Source organism: Anopheles stephensi, chromosome 2, assembly GCF_013141755.1.
Source record: "Anopheles stephensi strain Indian chromosome 2, UCI_ANSTEP_V1.0, whole genome shotgun sequence".
Classification (NCBI taxonomy): domain Eukaryota; kingdom Metazoa; phylum Arthropoda; class Insecta; order Diptera; family Culicidae; genus Anopheles; species Anopheles stephensi.
Window position 1 is genome coordinate 67,371,907 of NC_050202.1, and position 21,986 is coordinate 67,393,892.

Consider the following 21,986-nt stretch of genomic DNA (forward strand, 5'->3'; position numbering starts at 1 on the left):
TTTTATTGATTCTCAAAATGTATCCTACCGTGTGTGTCTGTTATGCTCTTATTATCGTGATCTCTCTCTCTCTCTTTTGTGTTGTGTTGTATACTGATTGTTTTAATCTGCGGTGGCGCCACCAAGCCACACTTTGTGGGCGACCCGGCCGCCATCTACTAGTTTTGAAATTTTACTCTAGCTCATTCTCTCTCTCACTCTCTGTCTCTCTGTCTCTGTCTGTCTAATATTATGTGTGCGTGTCTGTTGTTTTCGTGTGCGCGTGTTGTTTTTTGTAATAATCCTTCTTGCTATTATCCTTCCCGTAAGTTTTGGTTTGTGTTTTACTCGGGTGTTGGGCGTATGGTTTTTATATTGTTTGACTTAGATTCATTGGCTAGCCCCGTTTGATTTTTGACCATACTTGATAGTATTTTTCTACCTCTTAACAATCTCAGTATGTGCTGCGAAAAACAATCAATGAATATGTTAAACTTAAAAAAAACCTCCTTGATTGTTGTCCGTTGCAATATTCTTCTCATTTATGTACCTCTGCTAGCTTCTCTGTTTGCTCTCTCTCACTCTCTCTCTCTGTACTCCTATTTCCTATTGATTCTTTTTAACAATATCGCTACTCACTCTGTTCTTCGATTTGTTTTCTCCTTGGACACTGTTTCTACTGTTTATTCGCTTTTATATCGTTGACAAAAAAAGTAAACGAGAAATCGCATCGCGATTTAATTAGATTAGAAAAGTAAAGCGTAAAAGCACAACCAAGGTAAGTTCGACTCCTGCTCCCATTATCCTTACCCAAACATCATGAGGCAAAACCCAAAACTGTATCAACCCCGGTCAGGTTCAGTTACGTTACACATCCTTCACACACTTGGAAATCTTCATTCAGGTTACATTCGCCCTTTCCGTTTGCGTCTGATGTCCTCGCATGGAAGGGAGCATTTCATTTTTTCCATTCGAAACCATCTTCATCTAAGCAATACGGCCAGGCCGTTCTTTATGAATAAAAAAAAAAAAAAAACCATCTTCATCGTTTTCATATGGTTGTCCTTTCTCTTGATCCACTCCTCTCGTTACCTGTTTCGCTTCTCTACCATAAGGAACATATGCATACTCCACCAACAACACTTAACAATGATCTTCGAAAGGATGCGACGAGCTCACATTCGTTCACTCAACAGACACACACACACTGAAATACTTAGCACAACAAAATACCTTAACAAATTTTTATTGAGTGTGTGTTTTTTGTTTGTTGCTACGACCAGCAACCATCGTGCACCGTGAATTGTGCGTTATTACCTATCAGTTAACTTCCGGTTTGGAATATTCTTAGCACCACGTGTTTCGTAAAACACACTTTCTCGCATCCTCTGATCTGATTGAAATAGTTGGAACGAAACCATTAGCGAAACACTTGGATTTCTGTTCTGGTTCTGGAGTTTAGTTTTTGTGTTACCTAGATAAACTGCATCCCCATCCCGGAGTGCTCTAGAATAGAATACGACCTCTCTATCTTCATCACACCAGTCTCTACAATTTCTTTTCTTATTCTCGCTATTCTCTCTACAACAACATCTACTCAAACTGTGCTATAGTTGGTCACTTGGTTTTCTTTGATAGAACTGCCATCTAAAGAACTGCAACTAAAGTATGCTAGAATACACTCCTACTGCCAGTTCTATTCCGCGTTCGGTTTGATCGCTCCTTTTCTTACATCTCAGCCAATCTCTCTCTCGCTGTCTCTATTGCAATAGTGTTTGCTTTACTACTCCTACCTAACATGATCGATTATGTAGTGCAAATATGTGTGTTTCCCTACATATCTCTTTAATGGTTCAAACGATCTATTAGCTAGCTGCTCTATCTGATGATATAATGGAAACGTTAGGGTAAAATGCAATCGTTTTGCGTGAGCCAGATGAGTAGCACCAAGACTCAGTACAGTACACAGCATAACACTGATGGTGTATGCCATCGCTAATCGCACACCGAAATCTCTGTATTCTCGATGTTGCTCCACCACATGACTACCGCGTCGTCTGTCTAGCTATGGCATTTTACACTGAACTGCTACATACGGAGCGAGAGATTCAAAAGCAGTAAAGCTGATAGCCTGCCACTCGCTGCCAATGCAGCATCATAATCTTGCTATTATACTACTACATTCTACGTAACGTTACCCATACTAATTACTTTCATGTAAAATTTTCAACCCCTTCATCTTTCCCCCCACCCCTCCTCTGTGTGCGTGTGCGTGCGTGTGTGTGTGTGTGTGCATGCGAACCGTGCGCGATGCATTCCCGCGAAATGCCCACCAACAACACGTGCGCAACTCCGTTCCGCAGGTACCGGCCATTTCGCTCGCCTATGAAGCACCGGAGAGTGACATTATGAAGCGTCGACCGAGAGATCCTTATCGTGACAACTTGGTCAACCGCAGGTCAGGATACGTTGCCACGTTCTTGTATAAACGTTCCACCAAATTGAACTCATCATCGTTTTGCGTTTACCGTTGAATTTCACCCACACACCATATGTATATCGATTGTATGATTATGTGACACGCGTTACATTTTCTGTTTATCGTTTATTTTGCGTTTATCTTATTTCGTTACATGTTTTCTCGTTTTGTTTTACATGTCTCTCTTGTGTTTTATGTTTTTCGTTACACGCGTACGTTTCGGATGCACGTGTTTTGGCGTATTCGAACTCTGTACGGGGGACGAGTTGGTGATACTTGTGGGTGGTAGTTTTGTTGCTGCTGCTTCCGACACTGACCACAAAATGGTCAAGTTTTTCGTTTTTCGTTTACTCGTTTGTATGTATGTTTTAATTGATGTGTTTTTTTGTTGTGTTGTTTCTTTCGTCCTTATCTAACTTTCGTACATGAATGTTTGTTCTTCATGTTTCCAACATTGTTTTTGCTAAGCCCAAACCAAAGCCCTCAGGACACTTACCATTCGCAAGTGTTGTACCGGTTCTGTTGCTGTTGATCTATCTTACCGCGTATGTTGATACGTACTGTGGAAGCCACCGACAAGCATATCGAGAAGTGTATGTTTGTTTTTCAATATGCCTTGGCCCATTTTCCTCTCAGAGCAACCGCCGTTCCCCTGCCTTTAATGTGTGCCAATTTGTGATGAAATGTAATTAATCTACGTGAACAAGTACAATATACAGTTTTACCTTTTCCACTGGCTAATGGATCCAAAATAACTTATCCTCTTGCGCGAAGGGTTTTCTACTGCATTGGAAAATCCTTTACACCTGTGTTTCCACTTCTTTCGTTCAGCTGTGCGTGCGTACGGTTGGATTCGTTTCCACACTCTTTCTATCTACAGCACCAATCAACGATTGGTTCCTCTCTCTCTCTCTATCTCTCTCTTTTCTGTCTATCCATCACTAGTGTTGGCCTTGCGTCCTAGAATGTCATAGTGTGAACGATTAGAACGAGCCTATTAGCAACTCTATCCTGTTGTTGTACTACTCTCGATATTACGTTTATCACTTCCACAACACTTGTCGGCATTTGCCGCGGAATGTGTCCAGTTTTCCTTTCTGTTTTTCTTTTTGACCTAGCAATGTCTCTTACTTCTTATTTTGTGTTTCAAATTTTCTACAGTGTGTACTTGCTCCTCGTTACGTTACTTGTGTTCTCTTCTGTTCCATATGAACGGTTTTTTGTTTTTCTGTTTGATGAAGAGTTTGATTTTTGATTTAGAAATCACATCCGGTTCACATTCACACTCTAGATGTTGTGTTAGCTGAGCGTACGGTAGAATCGCGACCAAGCGTGTTGTTTTTTTTCTCTCACTAGAACAGTTTGGAATGATTATACTAGCATTCGTTTGCAATGGGGGTTTCGTTTAATAGTTAAAGCTCACCTCAAACACAATGCCCCGTTCTGACATGCCTTAGGCATCAACACAATCTAGCTGATCACACGTGTTAAAACCCTACTGAACAGAAAATCAAATTTACGTTCAAAATCTAGTATCGATCTCGAAATCTAGCACGCGACTGATTGGGCTTTAAGACAAAAAGCTGATGAGATACATCCAGCGGTGCATTTGATTTTCCATTCAAGAAGCAACCCACCTGAATGCGAGATCCTGATAAAACAAAATACCTTCCTCCAACATGTTAATACCATAACCGAAACATATCCCGTGTGTGTGTGTTGTTAATGTTGTTCGCTTTAGATGTAATGTTGCAATTCTGGCCCTCCAAAACGACGTAGTCTGCCCTGTTTTTGCAAATCCCGATCTACCCCAACTTTGTTAATCTATTGCGGTGTATATGTGTGTATGTATGTGCGTATGTGAGTTAATGTATATGTGTATGTTAGATAATGCAGCTCTGTGTTCTTCTCCACAGCAGATTCAACCTGAATGCTTCCAGCCAGTAGCATTCCGTTGCTGTTGTTTAGGTGTTGAGCAATAGTGTAGTCTATGTTAGATGTTTTTACTCCATGAATCCCGCCAAAGTGTCCGCCAAACTTTTCCATTTGGATTAGAACGCACAACCCTTGTTTTACATCTTTTATTTGATTTTAAAAGTTCAAAAACAACCAAAGAATATCTAGACGATTTTTTTTATTTAGAATAGTTTCCCTTTTTGGTTGTGTGTGTGTGAATTAAAAATATATTTGGCGCGATTTCTTTCGTTTTAAGTTGAGCGTTTTAAGTTGAGCGTTTTTAAGACCGATCGGTTCGAGATACGAGATAAGACTAAAACTATTTTATTACAATTACCGTTACCTTACAATTATGAATTTGTATTAGTGTTAGATTTAGCGCGTAGTGTGTAGCGTGTATCGTGTATCGTATCCTGTCGTGTATCATGCATCGTGTCGTGTATCGTGTCGTGTATCGTGTATCGTGTGGTACAGTACGGTGCACAAATGGATACGGCTGCCACAGTACTCCCCTCCTAGACTAGATTACCTTTTAGTGAAACCTCTCGGGAATTATCACTCGTCGTCCAGAACGAGTGACTCTAGTCGGGGATTTTATGACAGGAGTTGTGTCAGCTGGTACCGGGTTGTTTTGCTGGTCCTCTAGCGCGAATGCAGGTTTCAAACGGTCTACCGAAACGTTGACTGTTCGGCCTCGGATTTTCAGCGTGAAAAATTTTTCGGCTCGGCTAACCACCTCGAATGGTCCTTCGTATGGAGGTGATAAAGATGGTCGTACCGAATCATTCCGCACGAAAACATTTCTGCACGTCCGCAGGTTCTGGTGAACGAAAACGTTCCGATTTCCATGCCAAGCAGTCGGCTGGGGGCGAAGATCACGCATAGTCCTTTCGAAGTTTGGCGACAAATTCAGCTTCGTTCGGGTTGGTCGGGTTGCTAACGAAAAACTCAGACGGTATTCGAAGCGTTGTACCATATACCATCTCGGCCGCCGACGCTTTTATGTCCTCCTTGTAGGCCGACCGCAGTCCCAGTAGGATCATCGGCAGGTGCTCGCTCCAGTGTTCAGTATCATGGCAAAGGATCGACGACTTAAGGGTTCTATGCCATCGTTCGATGATTCCATTCGATTGTGGATGGTACGCAGTCGTGCGCAGGTGGCTGGATCCGAGCAAACGAGTCAGTTCAGCGAACAGCGATGACTCGAATTGGCGTCCTTGGTCGGAAGTTATGAAGGAAGGAACACCAAATCGAGATATCCATCCAGATACCAGAGCTTCGGCAATTGTGATCGCGGTCATATCCGGTATGGGTAACGCTTCTGGCCAACGCGTGAATCTGTCGATGACCGTTAGACAGTAACGGTTACCTTTACTCGGGGGGAAGGGCCCAACGATGTCGATGTTGATATGTGAGAATCGACTATCCGGAGCCGAGTATCGGGATACAGGCGATTGGATGTGGCGTGTCACCTTCGAGCGTTGGCATTGCAGGCAGCTCCTAGCGAAAGCGATACTGTCCTTGCGGATGCTTGGCCAAACAAATCGCTCCGTCATTAATTTGGCCGTTGCACGCGTGCCAGGATGAGACAAATTATGCGTTGCCTGGAGCGCAGCTTGCCGGAACCGTTCCGTTATAAAGGGCCGAATGCGATCACCAGTGCAGTCACATAATAGTTGTTTGGTACTGCCTGGAATGGTAAAATACTTTAGTTTAAGCGAACTATTCAGTTTACCTTCTACGATATTTTGAAGGTCGTGGTCGTCTTTTTGGCTCTCTGCTAGGGCTTCATAATCCAGGGATGGCACTGACTTTACTGCATTGATGCGGGAGAGCAAGTCAGCCACGATGTTGTCCTTTCCCACAATGTGACGGATGTCCGTTGTGATCTGACCAATCACATCCAACTGGCGAGCTTGACGGTCCGAGGCTTTGTCAAGCTTCTGGCGGAAGGCAAATGTGATGGGTTTGTGGTCGGTATAGATGTGACAGCTTCGTCCTTCGAGCATGTATTTGAAATGCCGCACCGCAAGGTATATTGCTGTCAGCTCGCGATCGTAGGTACTATACCGCAGTTGCGCCTTATCGAATTTCTTCGAATAAAATCCGAGTGGTTGAGGGTTTCCATCGACGATTTGATGCAGAACCGCCCCTGCGGCGATATCAGATGCATCGACCCAAAGGGATAGCTCTGCAGATTTGACGGGATGCGATAACAGCGTAGCATCGGCGAGTTGTTGCTTACAGCGCTCGAAACTTGCGGTTGTGGTGTCATTCCAGGTCAACGGGGATCGATCGTTGCGTTTGTTGCCAGTAATCATGGAAAGGAGTGGAATCTGGTGCTCGATCGCGTTTGGCATGAACCTACGGTAAAAATTTAGCATAGCCAAAAACCTTTTTAATTCCTTCACTGTCGCAGGACGCTTGTATTCTGCAATAGCTCGCACGCGGTCTGGCAAGGGACGGATACCATCAGCAGATACAGAGTGGCCAAGAAAATCAAGAGTATCACGGCCGAATTCGCACTTGGCAATATTTATCGCCAGATTATATTGTTTGAGCCTTTCAAACAATCGACGCAAGTGTTCACGATGTTCTTCGGGTGATGATGAAGCGATGAATAGATCGTCAATGTAGGGGAATATGAAATCCAACCCTCGCACAACCTCGTGGATTAAACGTTGAAATGTTTGCGCAGCGTTGCGCAGTCCAAAGGTCATGAACGAGAACTCGAACAATCCGAAGGGTGTCGTGATGGCAGTCTTAGCAATATCCTCGGGATGGATTCGCACCTGATGGAACGCCTTTTGCAAGTCAACTTTTGAAAAAATAGTTTTACCTTCTAGGATGGTAGAGAAGTCCTGCAGGTACGGTAAGGGATAGCGATCCGGGATGGTTTGAGCGTTGAGTGCGCGGTAGTCACCGCATGGTCGCCAGGACCCGTCCGCCTTTTTCACCATGTGAAGCGGGCTCGCCCAACTGCTGCTAGAAGGTCTGCATATCCCAAGCTTCATCAGATGTTCGAATTCGGATCTCGCAGCTTCAAGCTTGTCCGGGGAGAGCCGTCGTGGGCGTGCATAAACAGGCTGCCCAGTCGTTTCAATTCGATGGTAGACCGGTGCATCGCAGATTGTACCCGGTGGCGCGAGACGAGTGATGTTGGGAAATTCGGCTAACAACTCGGCGTAGGGTGAAACCGCCTGAAAAGTTTTAACCGAACACTGCTCACTTTTCGCAAGGAATCCAACCGACTCGAGGTGGGTGGTGTTATCGATGAGACGCTTTCGTTTAATATCTACCAGTAGGTCAAAATTGCCTAAAAAATCCGCACCAATTATTCCGGAAGTTACATCGGCTATCAGGAACGACCACAAGAACTCACGACGAAGACCGAGGTTTACTTTTAATAAAACTTCACCATATACATTAATGGGCGATCCGTTCGCGGCGAACAGTTTTATCGAAGATGGTTTAACTCCGGCTGAAAGCAAATCTTTCGGAACCACAGACACATCGGCGCCGGTGTCGATTAAAAATTGCATTGACGTGGTTGTATCGGCAATTCTTAGGCGAAAGATTGCGGCTGTAGTGGTGAGTTCGCCAATCTCCACCGCAGCATCAGCAGAGCGTCGCTATTGTGAAGGTGAAGAGCTTTGAGCGGTGCAGGGTTTTCGGCATTTTCGAGCTTCACTACCAAATTTGCGATGAAACCAACACGGGCCAGTCGAAAAATCCCTGCGACTAAATGAGCGTCTACCTGGTGAACTGGCGCGGGAAACCGATCGTCCGCGATGCCTTCGGTTGGGAAACACGTTTTCAATGCGCCTGGATAATTCAGCTATCTCTTTTCGAAGATCAGAAATGGGGTCGTTGACCGCGGTTTCAGGCACGTGGTCTGGCGCCATCGCTGATTTTTTTCGTTCGACGGCGTTAATGCTCCTAAGTTCCAAAGATTCGACAATGGCGTCAGCGATGGTGGTTTTGTCGGCGGCGTCACCACGAGAAGCGATCACTGCCGCTTGTGCATGTGGCGGTAGCCTGGATGCCCAAAGATCAATAAGCACCGTTTCGTTAAGAGCGTTGCCAGCAACGCGCTTCATCTCGTTCAAGAGCTGGCTTGGTTTTTTATCACCTAGCGGCATATCGGACAATACGCGCTGCAAACGCCGCTGCTGACTGTCTGCGAAATAACCGATCAGTTTGGTCTTTATGTATGTGTACTTGTCCATCGTCGGTGTGCCATCGATGATTGACCTTAGCTCAGTCAGTTTATTAGGAGGCACCTGTGCCATAACGATGTTGTACTTTCGCGTATCGTGCAATGCGCCTATTCCCGAAGCAGCGAACCAAAATTCAAGCGACATGAAATATGTCTCTATGTTGGTGTCTTCCATGCTGGGTGGATTCAATCGAGGCGTATGGATTGCTTCAATAGCGGCCGGTTGAGACGCGGGGTTCGCGGTAGGCGGATTCGTAATCACTTTATCCTCTAGCATTTTTTGGCGTACACGAAAACTCGCTCGAACAAAAATCACGCACTTGTAACGTTAATAAAAAACTCACGTCGGGGTCACCACTTTGGCGCGATTTCTTTCGTTTTAAGTTGAGCGTTTTAAGTTGAGCGTTTTTAAGACCGATCGGTTCGAGATACGAGATAAGACTAAAACTATTTTATTACAATTACCGTTACCTTACAATTATGAATTTGTATTAGTGTTAGATTTAGCGCGTAGTGTGTAGCGTGTATCGTGTATCGTATCCTGTCGTGTATCATGCATCGTGTCGTGTATCGTGTCGTGTATCGTGTATCGTGTGGTACAGTACGGTGCACAAATGGATACGGCTGCCACATATATACCCCAAACACCCCAAACGTACCCCAAACAAACGAACAAATTACTCACTTATACCGTCTCGCCACACCAGGAAAACATAACCTTCGTTCGCTCCTTCAATTGTGTACTTTTTGTGTTCTCTCTCGACCGGAAATCCACCCTACCCATGCAACATACCTCCACCCATCCCCTCTTATTCCCTTCTCATCAATATTTCAAACTCTAAATGTCTCCAGACCAAAAAGTGAGTATTTCGTATGAGAAAAGTGTGCTTTTTGTTTCCTTTACTCTCTCTCTCTCTCTCTCTTTCTATATTTCTCACTGTCCTTTCTACATACTTTTAACCTTGCCATTTTGCTCTTGTAAGCTTCTTTGGAAGAAACTTTTCAATGCTATCTTCAACTCTTCTCTATTTCCTATTTCCTTGTTCTATCAACAGGCAAACCTTTTCCATTTGCCTTAACTGCTTAACTCAATTTCGTCTGCTGTTTGTAAACTATTTCCTGTAAAAATGTAGCATGGATATTTTTTTACGATGTAATGGTGTGCTTTCTACCTCTTATTTCTTCCTACTACTAACATCGTCAGACCAAAGCATCAAAAGTCTAACGAAGAAATCTTATTCTTGTACAAACGCTTTTAGATAGACTATTGTAGTGTAGATTAATTCGCTTTTGTGTTTTACTGCCCCGCACGCTTTTTGCGCTTTATTTTTAGTAAATAAGTGGTATGATTTGTAGCGTTAAGTAATGGTTTTAAGTTAACTATGATGTGCCCGCTTTCGCAAGCCCGTATTTAACCGTTTGCTCTGTAATTTGTAAAGCTTTTACTAATTGGGGTTTATGGGACAAATGCGTCTCGTTTACATTCCTTGCTCGTTGATTGGTAGAGAACACAGTATTACAAAATGAAGAGAAAAAAAAAAACGATCTCATAACCAAACAACGAGCAATCGAAAGTAAGCTTGTCTTAACATCTGATCACTAACATTAGCTTGATAAACAAAAAAAAAACATCATCCGTAAAATAATTACTAACCGATCAACTGTGATCGCTGCAAACAGTATTTTAACGATGGTTTTCTTCTTTCCCTCCCAACCAATCCTTAACTTTTATCTTTCGCCGCAACGCACACGTGCAGACTTATCTCGATGGCTTACGGTCAGATCGGTATGATTCAGGCTGCCGCCGGTTTCTTCGTGTACTTCGTCATTATGGCTGAGAATGGATTCTTGCCGCTGAAGCTGTTTGGTCTCCGCAAGAGCTGGGACTCGAAAGCCATTAACGATCTCACTGACTCGTATGGTCAGGAATGGGTAAGTACTCGATCACACGATACACGCTCTGTATGGTGCGGCAACAGCAATCCACTAACGAAACTTACCGTTTGCTTTTCGTTCCCTCTGTCGCGCCGTAGACCTACCGCGACCGCAAGACCCTCGAGTTCACCTGCCACACCGCGTTCTTCGTGTCGATCGTCGTGGTCCAGTGGGCCGATTTGATCATCTGTAAGACTCGCCGTAACTCGATTTTCCACCAGGGCATGAGAAACTGGGCCCTCAACTTTGGCCTCGTGTTCGAAACGATACTTGCTGCCATCCTGTCCTACACGCCGGGCATGGACAAGGGTCTGCGCATGTTCCCACTGAAGTAAGTAACGGCGCGTGCCCATATAGTGTTTCTGGCTCTGTCCCTTTATTTTTCCGGATCTCGCCAATGTTACTTATCCGTTCTCTTTGTTACAATTATAGGTTCGTTTGGTGGCTACCAGCTTTACCGTTCAGCTTGTCCATCTTCGTGTATGACGAAATTCGTCGCTTCTACTTGAGACGCAATCCAGGCGGCTGGCTAGAGCAAGAAACGTACTATTAGGTCAACAAATTTATATTTAAAAAGATTAATTAAAAAACAAACCAACAAAAACCAACTCCCCCCCCACAAACACACACACATACACCTCTACACGAACACATGCATACTCTATACATAAACAGCCATACATAACAAAAAAATGCTCACGGGCAAACACATGCACCCAAACGAACACACGAACCCACACACACCCAAACATATACACCCACACGTACACGCACACACAGAAACACTTCGAACCACGGAGCCTGGTCGGAAGATGAGGGAGCGCGAGATTGTGCAACGCTACCATAGTATGAGCGATAGAACGGTGCAACACACATTATAATAAACCAATATAAGAAATCGTGTGGATAGTTTGCGAGCAAAACACAACAACAACAAAAAACAAAGAAACAAACAAACACAAGAATAAATTAAGCATTAATACGAACGAATATAGTAGTACGACGGTTAAGCAGTTTTAGCACGCCAGAAGACGGAAGCAGATGTAGCAGTGCAAGCAGGCAGAGAAAGCTAGCTAGCTAGGGTAAGAGACCGTAGGAGCGACCGTAAGCGGAAGAACAGCATCATATAGGATCGATAACGATTCCGCGCACGCAACCACCGCCATCGCCACCAACCGACCGACGCCTGCCCCAGGAACAAGTTGTGTGTTGGCCCAGAGGAAGCAAAACTCCTTTGCTGCTGCTCCTTGCGAATCGGGAGATCCGGGGACCCGGGGTTAGACCGAAACCCTCCCTCTCACTCTGTGTGTGTGTGTGTGTTGTTGTTTTAGTAGGCACAAAGCAGCGCGAGCGCGCGCGTCCGCGCTAGGTCCTTATGTTGTGTTATTGTGGTGCAGCCTGCCGTGTTGTGTTTGGCGCCCGAACCTTCCGGTTGAAAACAGTTTGGCGCCCGTGAGAATACATCCGGCAGTTGTTGTCCGGCGCTTAATAAACACTGTCTCTGCTGTGGGAGAGAAAACACCACCTCACATACGCACACGTGAATCGATGATGGCAATCGCGGGGGAAGGGGCAATGAGAATGGGGAAGGTCTTACAGCCATAGTTGAGAATCATGCTGATGATGATGACGACGTTCGGGGGGACACACGCACATACGCATTGCGCACGGGTTTTCCGGTTACCCGGATGGTAAGCGCATACTTTGTCATATACGGAGGATTCGTTCCGTTTTTCGTTTCGTCCCCCTACTCTTCATTTGACCGTAGGTTGGCCGTTCTTTTGCGTCAGGTTGATGTTGTTTGTTGTTGTTGTCCGTTGACCGAAGTGAAAGACCGAAGTATTTTTTTTTTCTATTCCGGCGTGCTTGCTTTCTCATTGCTCCCAAGCTTCCGTGCTCCAAATGTTTCGGTGTTGATGGCGTGTGCGCGTTTGTACGGCGTGTTGCCTGGATTTTTAAATGCATCACGAGTGTATTTGCACTTTGTTAATAGGAAGCGGTATGTGTGTATGTGTGTGTGTGTGCAGTTTTTCTTCTAAATGATACTCCAATTAAGGATATCCATGCGCAACTGGCTGTCGAATCGAATCGCAAGCAGTGTAATGATGTTGCCGGTTCCGATAGCTCTAGAGCTATCAGCACACAACAATACTGGTCTAGCTGCGTACTTTGAACCAAGATCAAGAAAAAGCGGGCATGCAAATTCTGCCTAGCACCAATGCGCCATGTGCGACAAAGAACACACACACACCAGTAGGTGGGTTTGTTGAACGGTTTAACCATTTTCCCCCTAGCGCTGGGGATACTGTTTTCTACTGTTTTCTGATCGTTTGTTTTTTTATATCACTATTACTATTATTATTATTACGATTAATTCCCAACGCTTTTCCGCTGGCGTTGTATAGCGCGAGAGCTATAGTGCAAATTGTTAGACTATGATATAAGGAGCAAATGTGTGTGGCCGTGTGCGTGTGATGTTTGTGTGTGGGGTTTAGGAGATGGTTTTTAAAACGATTGTTTTTTTTTTAAATGTTATAGTATGATTTTCTTCGTTCGTATCGTTCGCTGTTCGATTTTTAGTAGCGTGTCGGGTACGGCTCTGAGGTGGTACGTTTTGGGGGTTTAAAGAACTACTTGCTGCCAGCACCATCGTATCATCAATCCACAAACCGCCATGGAAATGCCATCATTTTATATCTCGTCTTAAAGCCGAGCCCTTCGAAAGGTGGGCTGTTGCGGGTTGGAGGGGGGGTCCGTTTGAGACCGTTTGCCTACAAAATCATTGGAAATTCTGCTAGATTACGATGGGGCATACATACGCACCGCAACGCGGTTAAGATGTAATGTGTAGCTGATAGATGTATGTCTTCGTTACAAGCATACGCAGCGCAATTACGCAATCCTTTCGCTCCCCTACGTTTAGCCCATTTGGTCGGAGAATTTGTCGTTACATCCGTTCGGGCCGAATCGGGCGCAGTGTGCTATAGCGCTTACCCCACAATGCGTCTCGCAAAATTACGCAGCGGAAGAAAATCTATGCTACCGACAAACGCCATTTGCTATTATAGCTGCGCAATCTGCGAACGATGGTGGAAAACGGACACCGGTGACCCCCGATGCGGTTGAACGGTGTCCCTGTGGTTTTTTTTAGTGTTTTTGGCGATGGGTGATGTTTCCAAACACCCCACATTTCGTTGTTTTTTCCCGTTTTTACGAATAAATTGATATTCAGTATGGCAGCCCGAAAAGAAAAACAAAGACACCTCTCACATATAGGACAGGGACATGCAAAAATCTCACACACGCACACACACACTTGTGCACATACGTGCATAAGAGATACACACACGAAATGAACACACACACACACACGATGCAAATGATTAAAATCAATTCGTTGTTAGTTACTGATGAAGCAAATGAGAAGATGGTAAAATAAAGTAAATAATACGCTCGGAACACATAATTTAAAAACAAAGAAAAAAAAACCATAGTACTAGAATAAAGAAGAAAAAGAAAACAAAAACACAAGGAAAGAATAAAAACTCGAAGCGTGTGTTTGTGGATGTGTGTGTGTGGGTGGAAAATGAAAAATTTAAAAAAGGGAGGGCGGGCTATCCCATGGAAGCTTTGTTTAAGCTACCCATTACGACCGTATGGTAGTGCAAACTAAAGCCGAATATCCTGCTCTCTCTCTCTCTCTCTCTCTGTGTGACAGTGGAGTAGAGCACGTGCAATTCTAATAATTCGCAGACACATGCGGCGACGATGCTGTAAACTATATTATTAACAGTGCAGAAGAAAATACCCACCCGCGGAACAAAACGAGCAAAACACAGATACACCCACACACACACACACAAACACGTACAGCTAATATGGAAAAGTGGTAGGTTGCGCGAAACAGTCACACCGAGAGATCGTTGCAAATATTAAGTCTTTAAAAAGAGAAAAATACATGAATCACAGAACAAACAAAAAGAAACAATACAAAACACACACAATAAAATGAAATAGTAAGAATGTGGTGTAAAAGAAAGAGAAAAAACAAACAAATTTAACAATCCGAGCAAAAAGGGCAGAAAAGCGCAGAAAGCTACAAATAGAAAAGCAAAACAAGAAACAACATTTGTTATGTTCATAAGACAGAAAAAGGAATAAAACACACATACACACACACACACACAGTGCAGTGTGCAGAAAGCTAACGAGAGATAACGTTAAAAGTAGAGGATTAAATAAACAACAAAAAAACGCGGATCTGTTGTTGTTTCATTCTTGTTTCCTCTCTTGTTTTTCTCTGTGGGAGTTTTTAAACGTGCCATTGTGCTGTTTGTTATAAAGTTGTTTTATTTTTCCTTTTTTGTTTTTTTGTGCAATTGTTTTATTGCGAAAGGATGGGTGGCGTTGTTGTTGTGGATGTTTGCTGTTTACTATATGCAAACGTTTATGAGTTTTCTTTTTTCTTCTGTTGTTATCCTGTTCACCGTGCTTCACTCTCTGCTCTCTCTTCGCTTTCGTTCCAAACTGTTAACTGGCGCGAAATTCGATACCGCTAATGAAGCAGCACACAAAACAATGCTCACAATGGCAACACGTGCGCGTGTGCATGTGTGTGTGTGTGGATCCGATGAGGCGAACGGATGTATCGCGTGTTGTATTGTTGTGTAGTAACGCTCGTTTAGAAGGCAAAAGTTAGTAACAAACCTGTACGCTTTTTTGTTGCTGACCACTTTCGTTCGAACTTTCTGCTCGCTTATAAAGCAGAGAGTAAGTATAATAGTGTAGTAGGAAGTATACAGCCGCAACAGCAGCAGCAGCAACAACAAAAGCAAAAGAAAACAAACAAAAATGAATAAAGTAAAAAAAAAACAAACGTAAATCAGCCTAAGTCTTGTTAGTGTTTGAATTGTAAAGCAGTTTTAGGGAGCTATAGTAGAGCAGACAGACAAACAAGGAAAGCAAACAGAGGAACGATCGATCGAACGAAAAAACGACCCAGCAAAACATAAAATCAAATAAAGCAAAGGATAATTAATGGTGAAAAGAAGGGGGAGGGGGGCGGGGTTGGAGCAGTAGTGAGCAGGGGGAGGAACTAAAAAACGTTAAATATATCGCAGGACTATGATAGGGTGCGACGCGAGGACATGTAGAAGAAAAGATCAGATTTAAATACAAACACAAAAACACACACACACAGACAGAAACATACAAGCAACGCGTCACATAAAACTGCCCGATTGTTGTAAATGAAAAATAAATAATTATATAATAAAGATTAATAATGCGATACAACAAAAACCGGCGCCGAGAGAGATACATTGGGAAGGCGTGTACTAGCGTAAAGAAAATGTGAAAAATAAAAGAAGACAGCAAAACCATCAGTTACACACACACTCTATGGAAAACATGTGCGTGTTTCCGTCTCTCGATCGGGGCCGAGACACGGAACGATTTAAATGGTTTGGGACTAAAACAAAAAGCAAACAGTACCAAACGTAAAGCCCACGCCCAGATAAATAAAAAAAGTAATTAAGTATAATAAATAATAAAGAAGAAGAAATACACTCACACACACAGACATTCACCTAACACACGCGCGCGTGGAATCGCTCTCCTGCTTAGTCTCTTAATCAGGTGTCCTAATCAGGAGCCCGGGTAGTTTGAAGAACCGGCGAAGCGGCGGCTATGTCGTTAAGCAATTAATTATGTAAACAAAAAAAAAGAGGGTGGAAGAAGAAGAATAAAAACACATTTTGATGATGAGGAAGACGATGATGATGAGTCTATTTCGTTACTGCAAACTAGCAAAACGCCTCCTTACGCCGACTAGTTTGCTGAATACTAAATAAAAGCAAGCAGAAATACAATTAATAAAGAAGAAAAGCAAACCATAAGCATACACAGGCACAGAGATCCCCACTACACTGAAACACAAAAATGACACACTTACTTACCTATTGCCATCACACAGCCACACACGCACCAAACCTTGCCGGGTGCTGCATCTGCGGTGTCCGGGTAAGGGATGGTTTATTCGTTCGTTGCACCCAGACATAGGCTTAGTAAACGAGAAAAAGGGAGTAGATTTGCCACCGTCGCTGCCATCGCTGCCATCGCCACCGCTGCCGTAATTCACTAGCCTCCCTACCACAAAGCCATACTCACACACCGACACAGATTTCAGCATGGTCGATCGAAGAATAAACCACACAAAAACGCACAGAACAACCATTAGTAAAAGAAAGCCAGCAGCAGCAGCAGCAACAACAACAAGTAAAACACACACTAAAATGTAACAAAAACGAACAAAGAAAAACAAAACATGATAAAAACCAAACTATGATTAGCTAAATTTGCAGCAAAGCTCTTGTACGAAAGTAAGTAACACACGTTTAAAATCAGAAAATAAGCTCGTTAAAAACAACCAAGCAAAAAGAACGGAAGAGAAAAAAAAAACAACAAAACACAAGTCGAACAAAAAAAGTATAAAAAAGTGACGGAGAAAGAGGGAAAAACAAAGCATGTGAATGAGAAGAAATAAGAAATGCGGAAAAGAGATCGTAATGAGAGAGAGAGAGAGAGCACACGAGGAATAAGAAGAAGAAGAAAAAACCCATTTGGAGCAATGCAAGCCGATCAAGAAGTATGCCGATTAAGTAGAATGCAGAGTTTAAATTACTAAACAAAGTAAATTGTAAGAAAATCCAGTTGAACGGTAAAGCCGCAGCCGCCGAATGGAATGAATTGGTGGATAGAAGGACGGTGAGGAGGAGGAGCAGCAGAGCGGAAGGATGTTCAAGCTTGCTATGACAGGAAACCTTCCGGTCCTGCTGTGTGTGTTGTGCACGTTTAGTGGCGATGAAGGATCAACCCAAGGATACAAGCACACAGCAGTTGCTCAGCACCATCAGGCTTAGCACTGGAGGACGAAGGTAGGCGTGTTAAAGGCACAAAGGCGAGAGAGAGGGAGAGAGAGAGCGATAAAATGGAGAGCAGAGAGAAGGGGTGTGAGTGTGTGTGCAGGTAGTAGTTATGTGCCGGTACCAACTGCGACAAAGAACCATCATATACCGAATGGACTATAGTTTCTGAATGAATAAACGAAAATTAAGAACCTGAAAGATTTGTCAAATAAAACAGAGAAATAGTATTGAAAAAAAAAATTACAAAACTAAACCTGGGGGCAACGAGCGTTACTGTTCTAACGATAGAACACTAAACAGATTAACTGAAGAAAGAAAACCATTTCCTAGAGTTACACTATTCGAAATTAACGTGCTTTTAGTGCGTAATTTTTGGTAAGTATTTTTTATAGTCACTGAAAAACGGCCAGGTCTTATTCTATACGTGTTGTTTAGCTTTTGGTAAGTATGAGCGATACTAGTAAATCATCAACTCTTAACGTAAAGATCCTGAGAACAAAAACCTAAGATTTATTGTTGCTGCCTCAAATGACTCATTTTTTTTCTTAATGTGAGAACAGTTGTATGGAGGTTATTGGTCTATGGTATGTTGGGAGACATTTTCTTTTTCATTCGGCTTCATTCATCTCACCATCTCATCTCATCTTCATCTCATACAGCGGCGCTAGTCTTCATACGGCCCGACCGGGGTTCAAGTTCCATCCGGACCGTTTCCCCGTAGTGTGGACTGACTATCTAAATAGGTGTTATCATTAAGTCTAGTAAGCCAGAAATGGCAGGCATGAGCTAAGAAGTCGCAAGGCCAAGAATGAAGACATCGTCTCATAAATAACAAACACATTGTTAGTTTGCATTTCGTAAATTTTTGAAAAAGCATAGTAAGTATCCGAACACCTATGTTTATTTTTTTATTTTTTTTAAAAACTCTATTCATTCTCATCTTGTTCTTTTAAAATCTGTTCGTCGGACTATGCAGAGCCAAAATAGACCAAAACATTATTAGAAAATTAACATGACGTTTTAAATTCTCAATATGTTGGGAGTATCCTGTATGTTTTAATATTTCTATACTGATTTATTCTGTTCTGGATCAATTAAATAAATATCATACACATTAAGTAATAATCACAAAATTTAAATCGTGTTGTAACTTTATGTTATATTTCAAGAGTACTTTTTGATGGATATGAGTGACACTAACAAATCTACCGTTCACTTTCAAATTAAGGTGTTTCAGACCACCTCTAACTTGGGTAAAAGGTTAGGAATTGCATGGAAATTTCATCGAATCGAACTATCGGTTTTTTATTACGTCAAATCGCATCCGGACCTCATACGCAAATAGATATAGTCTTTTCATACGCAAATAGATATAGTCAGCTATCCAGCTGCTGCCAATATGTAGCCTAAGAAGCCAGAGAAAAGGAAGGTCTAGGAAGGTAAAATAAATTAGGAACATATATTCTCCAACTTTTTTACAAGAAAAACAACAAAAGACTCATTTTTTACAGAATATTCAAATGGAGAATATTGGTCTTCGTAACACTTTCTACACGCACTGTCACTCGAAGGGTTTGTAACGCTTCGACGTAACGCCTTGTACAAGCGTGCAAGAATACATTGCATACCAGCAGGCGCACAACAACGGAAGCAAGCTGTACTGCGTGCACTGTGGTTAACACTGGGAAGGAATCGCGTATGTTTGAAACTCTTGAGCGTCTGAGGAAAACTATTTATGTTTGTGTTTCAAAGTTATTTGAATTTAAATAATAAATTTATAGCCCTCAAGCCATAGTTTATTTTCGCGTAAATAATAAAACGTAATTTCAACTAGACTGTAAAGAAGAGTGCTCCATTGCTATAAAAACCAATCCGTTCCGTCGTAATTTTTATTCCAGTCTGTCTCAAACAACCCCTACCTCTCAGCACAGCATATACGCCGCAATAGAGACGATCCTTCAAATCGACAAGTAATGTAAAGCATTCCACACCACAACAACCGTCTCATTGAAAGGAAAAAAAGGGGTGCTGCCTTATCCATTTAAAGAACATTGTCCAAGGACATCTTCACATTTTCAGAAGGGTCGGCTTGTTGTCGGGCCTTCTGCCAAGACAAGACGACGAAAAATAAATAGCATTACACTAGCTCAATATGAGTGACCCTCCTTGCCGGCTCTGTATTGGTGCAGCATACCGACCACCATCGAGAGGCGTGAAAGTGAAAACGAAAAGTAGGCTCGTGTTTCACCTACGAATGGGACGGAATTTTACGCGACATTTTCCTATCCATGCTGATTCGATCACTTTCTCCCAATGAGAGCGCATACTCACATAGACACACAGGCAACCGAAATAGAGAGCGTGTGTGTGTGTGTGAGAGTGTAGACACGAAAGGATATTCGGAGTGTGAATGGAAAGCTAGCAGACGGGACAAGTTTCCCGACAGGACAGTTAGCACCCTGCTTCAAACACACACATACATACACATAGAGCGAACCTGTTCCCGAGGGACGCTTCGGAAGTAGCGTTTGTTGAATGGGCCGTTTTGCGTGACGGTGGTGGCGCAAAACATTTGCCGAGCCGAACCGAGGCTTTCGGTTTCATTTTGTGCTCGGTGTGAAGGAATTTTGCAAAACGGCTCCAAATACACCACTACCGACGCACACTGCTCAGACGAGCTGTCCCGAGAGGTGGGCCAGCCAAACCAAACTCATACAGGTGTGTCGGTCGGTTGTTTGGCGCGGGACAACATTTTCGACCACTTGTGCACGTGCACGGTTCTATCTAGGGGATGATGAGCGTTGCTGTTAGCTCAACGTTGTAGATTGAAATGCTGTCAAATTCATTTCAAAATTATTGATGTTTAAAATTACAAGCATAATGTGTGTGTGTTTTTTATTGAAAATAAAAATTAAAAATAACGACCCAATGTCGAATACATGCCCGCTAGCAAACAGAATGTTCATAATTGCATGCCCGTATCCCATAAAATGGTTCTCAATTATATTCGGGGCCAGTCAGTCACGACTCAAGAGGAATCCGTCGGCAGCCCGGACGTGCCGTAAAGGGAAAATATGCACAAAACAAAAGGAACCCCCAAAATACAAAAATTGGACAAACCACGCACGGATAGAGTCGGGGGCAAAACTTCTCCCGTGTTTATTGTTTCTTCGCTGGATGCTCGACGCGTGAATCACGGTGCAAGTAGTGAAACACTTCTTACCAACCTGTCCTATGGGCTGGAAAATTCGCGAAGGGGGTGGAAGATTTTTTTTTTTTGTTTAGTGCACAGCAAGCAAAATCAGACGGGAAAACAGCACCAGAAGGAACGAAACCGAAGCAGCCAGCATAAGATAAACGGAGCGAGAGCACTGTCGCGAGAAAGAGATGTGAGCAGCCCGAGAGAACGATGACGCGACACCGAACAACCGTGGTTTTGCGGACCGCTCTCTCACCCTGTTTTTCCACACTCACCCCCTTTTGGACCGTGAAAAGATGACGACGGCGTATGACTTCACGCATCGAAGAATCCGTCGCTCTCGGTCGCTCTCTCGCCGCTTGTGCGGTTTCTCTGTGTTAGTGTTGCGCGTTGGGGAACGGCAGGGTGGGACTCGACATGTGTGGCGCGCGATGATGCCATGCCGTCCGGATGACGACGGTTTCGGGCCAAACCGTTTCGGTACAGAACGCTTCACTTCGGGCCCCGGCATTCACCACGGCGAATGCGGGGTGGAAGGGCGGTCGAAGGAAGGTGGGGTGAGCTTCGGGTTCCGAACCGTGTTTGGGGCCCACTCCAAACAGCAGGCGAGGCATGGCGGGGGGGGGGGAGGGGTTTCATGGGTGGTCGGGCTGGCAATAACAATAGAGCTCGCAAGGGTTGGCTGAGGCCGGCCACCAGTTTGGTGCTAGAGCTCGAAGCGACCGGAGTGCGTTTGCGTTCGCGGTGCGTTTTCATTTCTTTCCCTTTCTGGTAAGGGCGCGCGTAGACGCTTGTTGTCCGTTGGTACTACGTAGGGGTTTTCGCCCTAACGGGGTGGGTTTCGCATGCTACTAACTGTGACGCCGTGACACGCACCAGTCTAGCCAGCTTTTCCGTCTGGCCTCAGTTCCGGGTCCGTCGGAAGTGTGTGTGTGTGGGGGGGTTTGTGTAATTCAAATTCGACAAAAAAAAAAACACACCGGAAACAACAACCGAACGAGGTGCGTTTGCGTTTCGTGAGACATTTGGAAGGCGTTCGGGCACCGATCTTTCACAGGTTGATGATAACATCACGTCACGCCAAGAATTTCGCGTTTTAGTCACACAATGTGCTAACAGAAGGATGCCGTGCGGTTCCGGACTGTGTGCGATTGATCTTGCTTCAGCAGCCGATTGCGGTGTGTGCATGTGTTTGAGACAAAAGCTATCAAGCAACATTGTTGTGGTACGCGTGTGCGAATCACATATGTTCACATCGGGTGTCCAAGTGATAAACGAACGTAGAAGAAGAGA

At 43.8% G+C, this 21,986-nt stretch overlaps 2 protein-coding genes across 23 annotated transcripts in view; both read left to right on the plus strand.

Moving 5' to 3' along the window:
- The window catches only part of LOC118504398 (sodium/potassium-transporting ATPase subunit alpha), a 69,892-nt gene extending 52,865 nt beyond the window's left edge, over positions 1 to 17,027 (plus strand). For 16 of the 20 annotated variants that reach the window (XM_036038822.1, XM_036038825.1, XM_036038815.1 and 13 more), the window contains 3 exons: positions 10,391 to 10,565; positions 10,667 to 10,899; positions 11,001 to 17,027. In XM_036038822.1, the coding sequence (XP_035894715.1) occupies positions 10,391 to 10,565; positions 10,667 to 10,899; positions 11,001 to 11,121 (529 nt within the window). In that variant the 3' untranslated portion in view covers positions 11,122 to 17,027. Of the gene's footprint in view, positions 1 to 2,342; positions 4,640 to 9,264; positions 10,263 to 10,390; positions 10,566 to 10,666; positions 10,900 to 11,000 lie in introns of those variants that run through there. The other 4 variants (XM_036038805.1, XM_036038814.1, XM_036038820.1 and 1 more) reach the window with 2 other exon arrangements.
- A 4,355-nt stretch (positions 17,028 to 21,382) lies between these two features.
- LOC118504404 (sodium/calcium exchanger 3) overlaps positions 21,383 to 21,986 on the plus strand; it is a 117,395-nt gene continuing 116,791 nt past the window's right edge. For 2 of the 3 annotated variants that reach the window (XM_036038832.1, XM_036038837.1), the window contains exon 1: positions 21,383 to 21,464. The gene's annotated coding sequence lies outside the window, so the exon portion shown is untranslated. Of the gene's footprint in view, positions 21,465 to 21,507; positions 21,528 to 21,986 lie in introns of those variants that run through there. The other variant, XM_036038835.1, reaches the window with a different exon arrangement.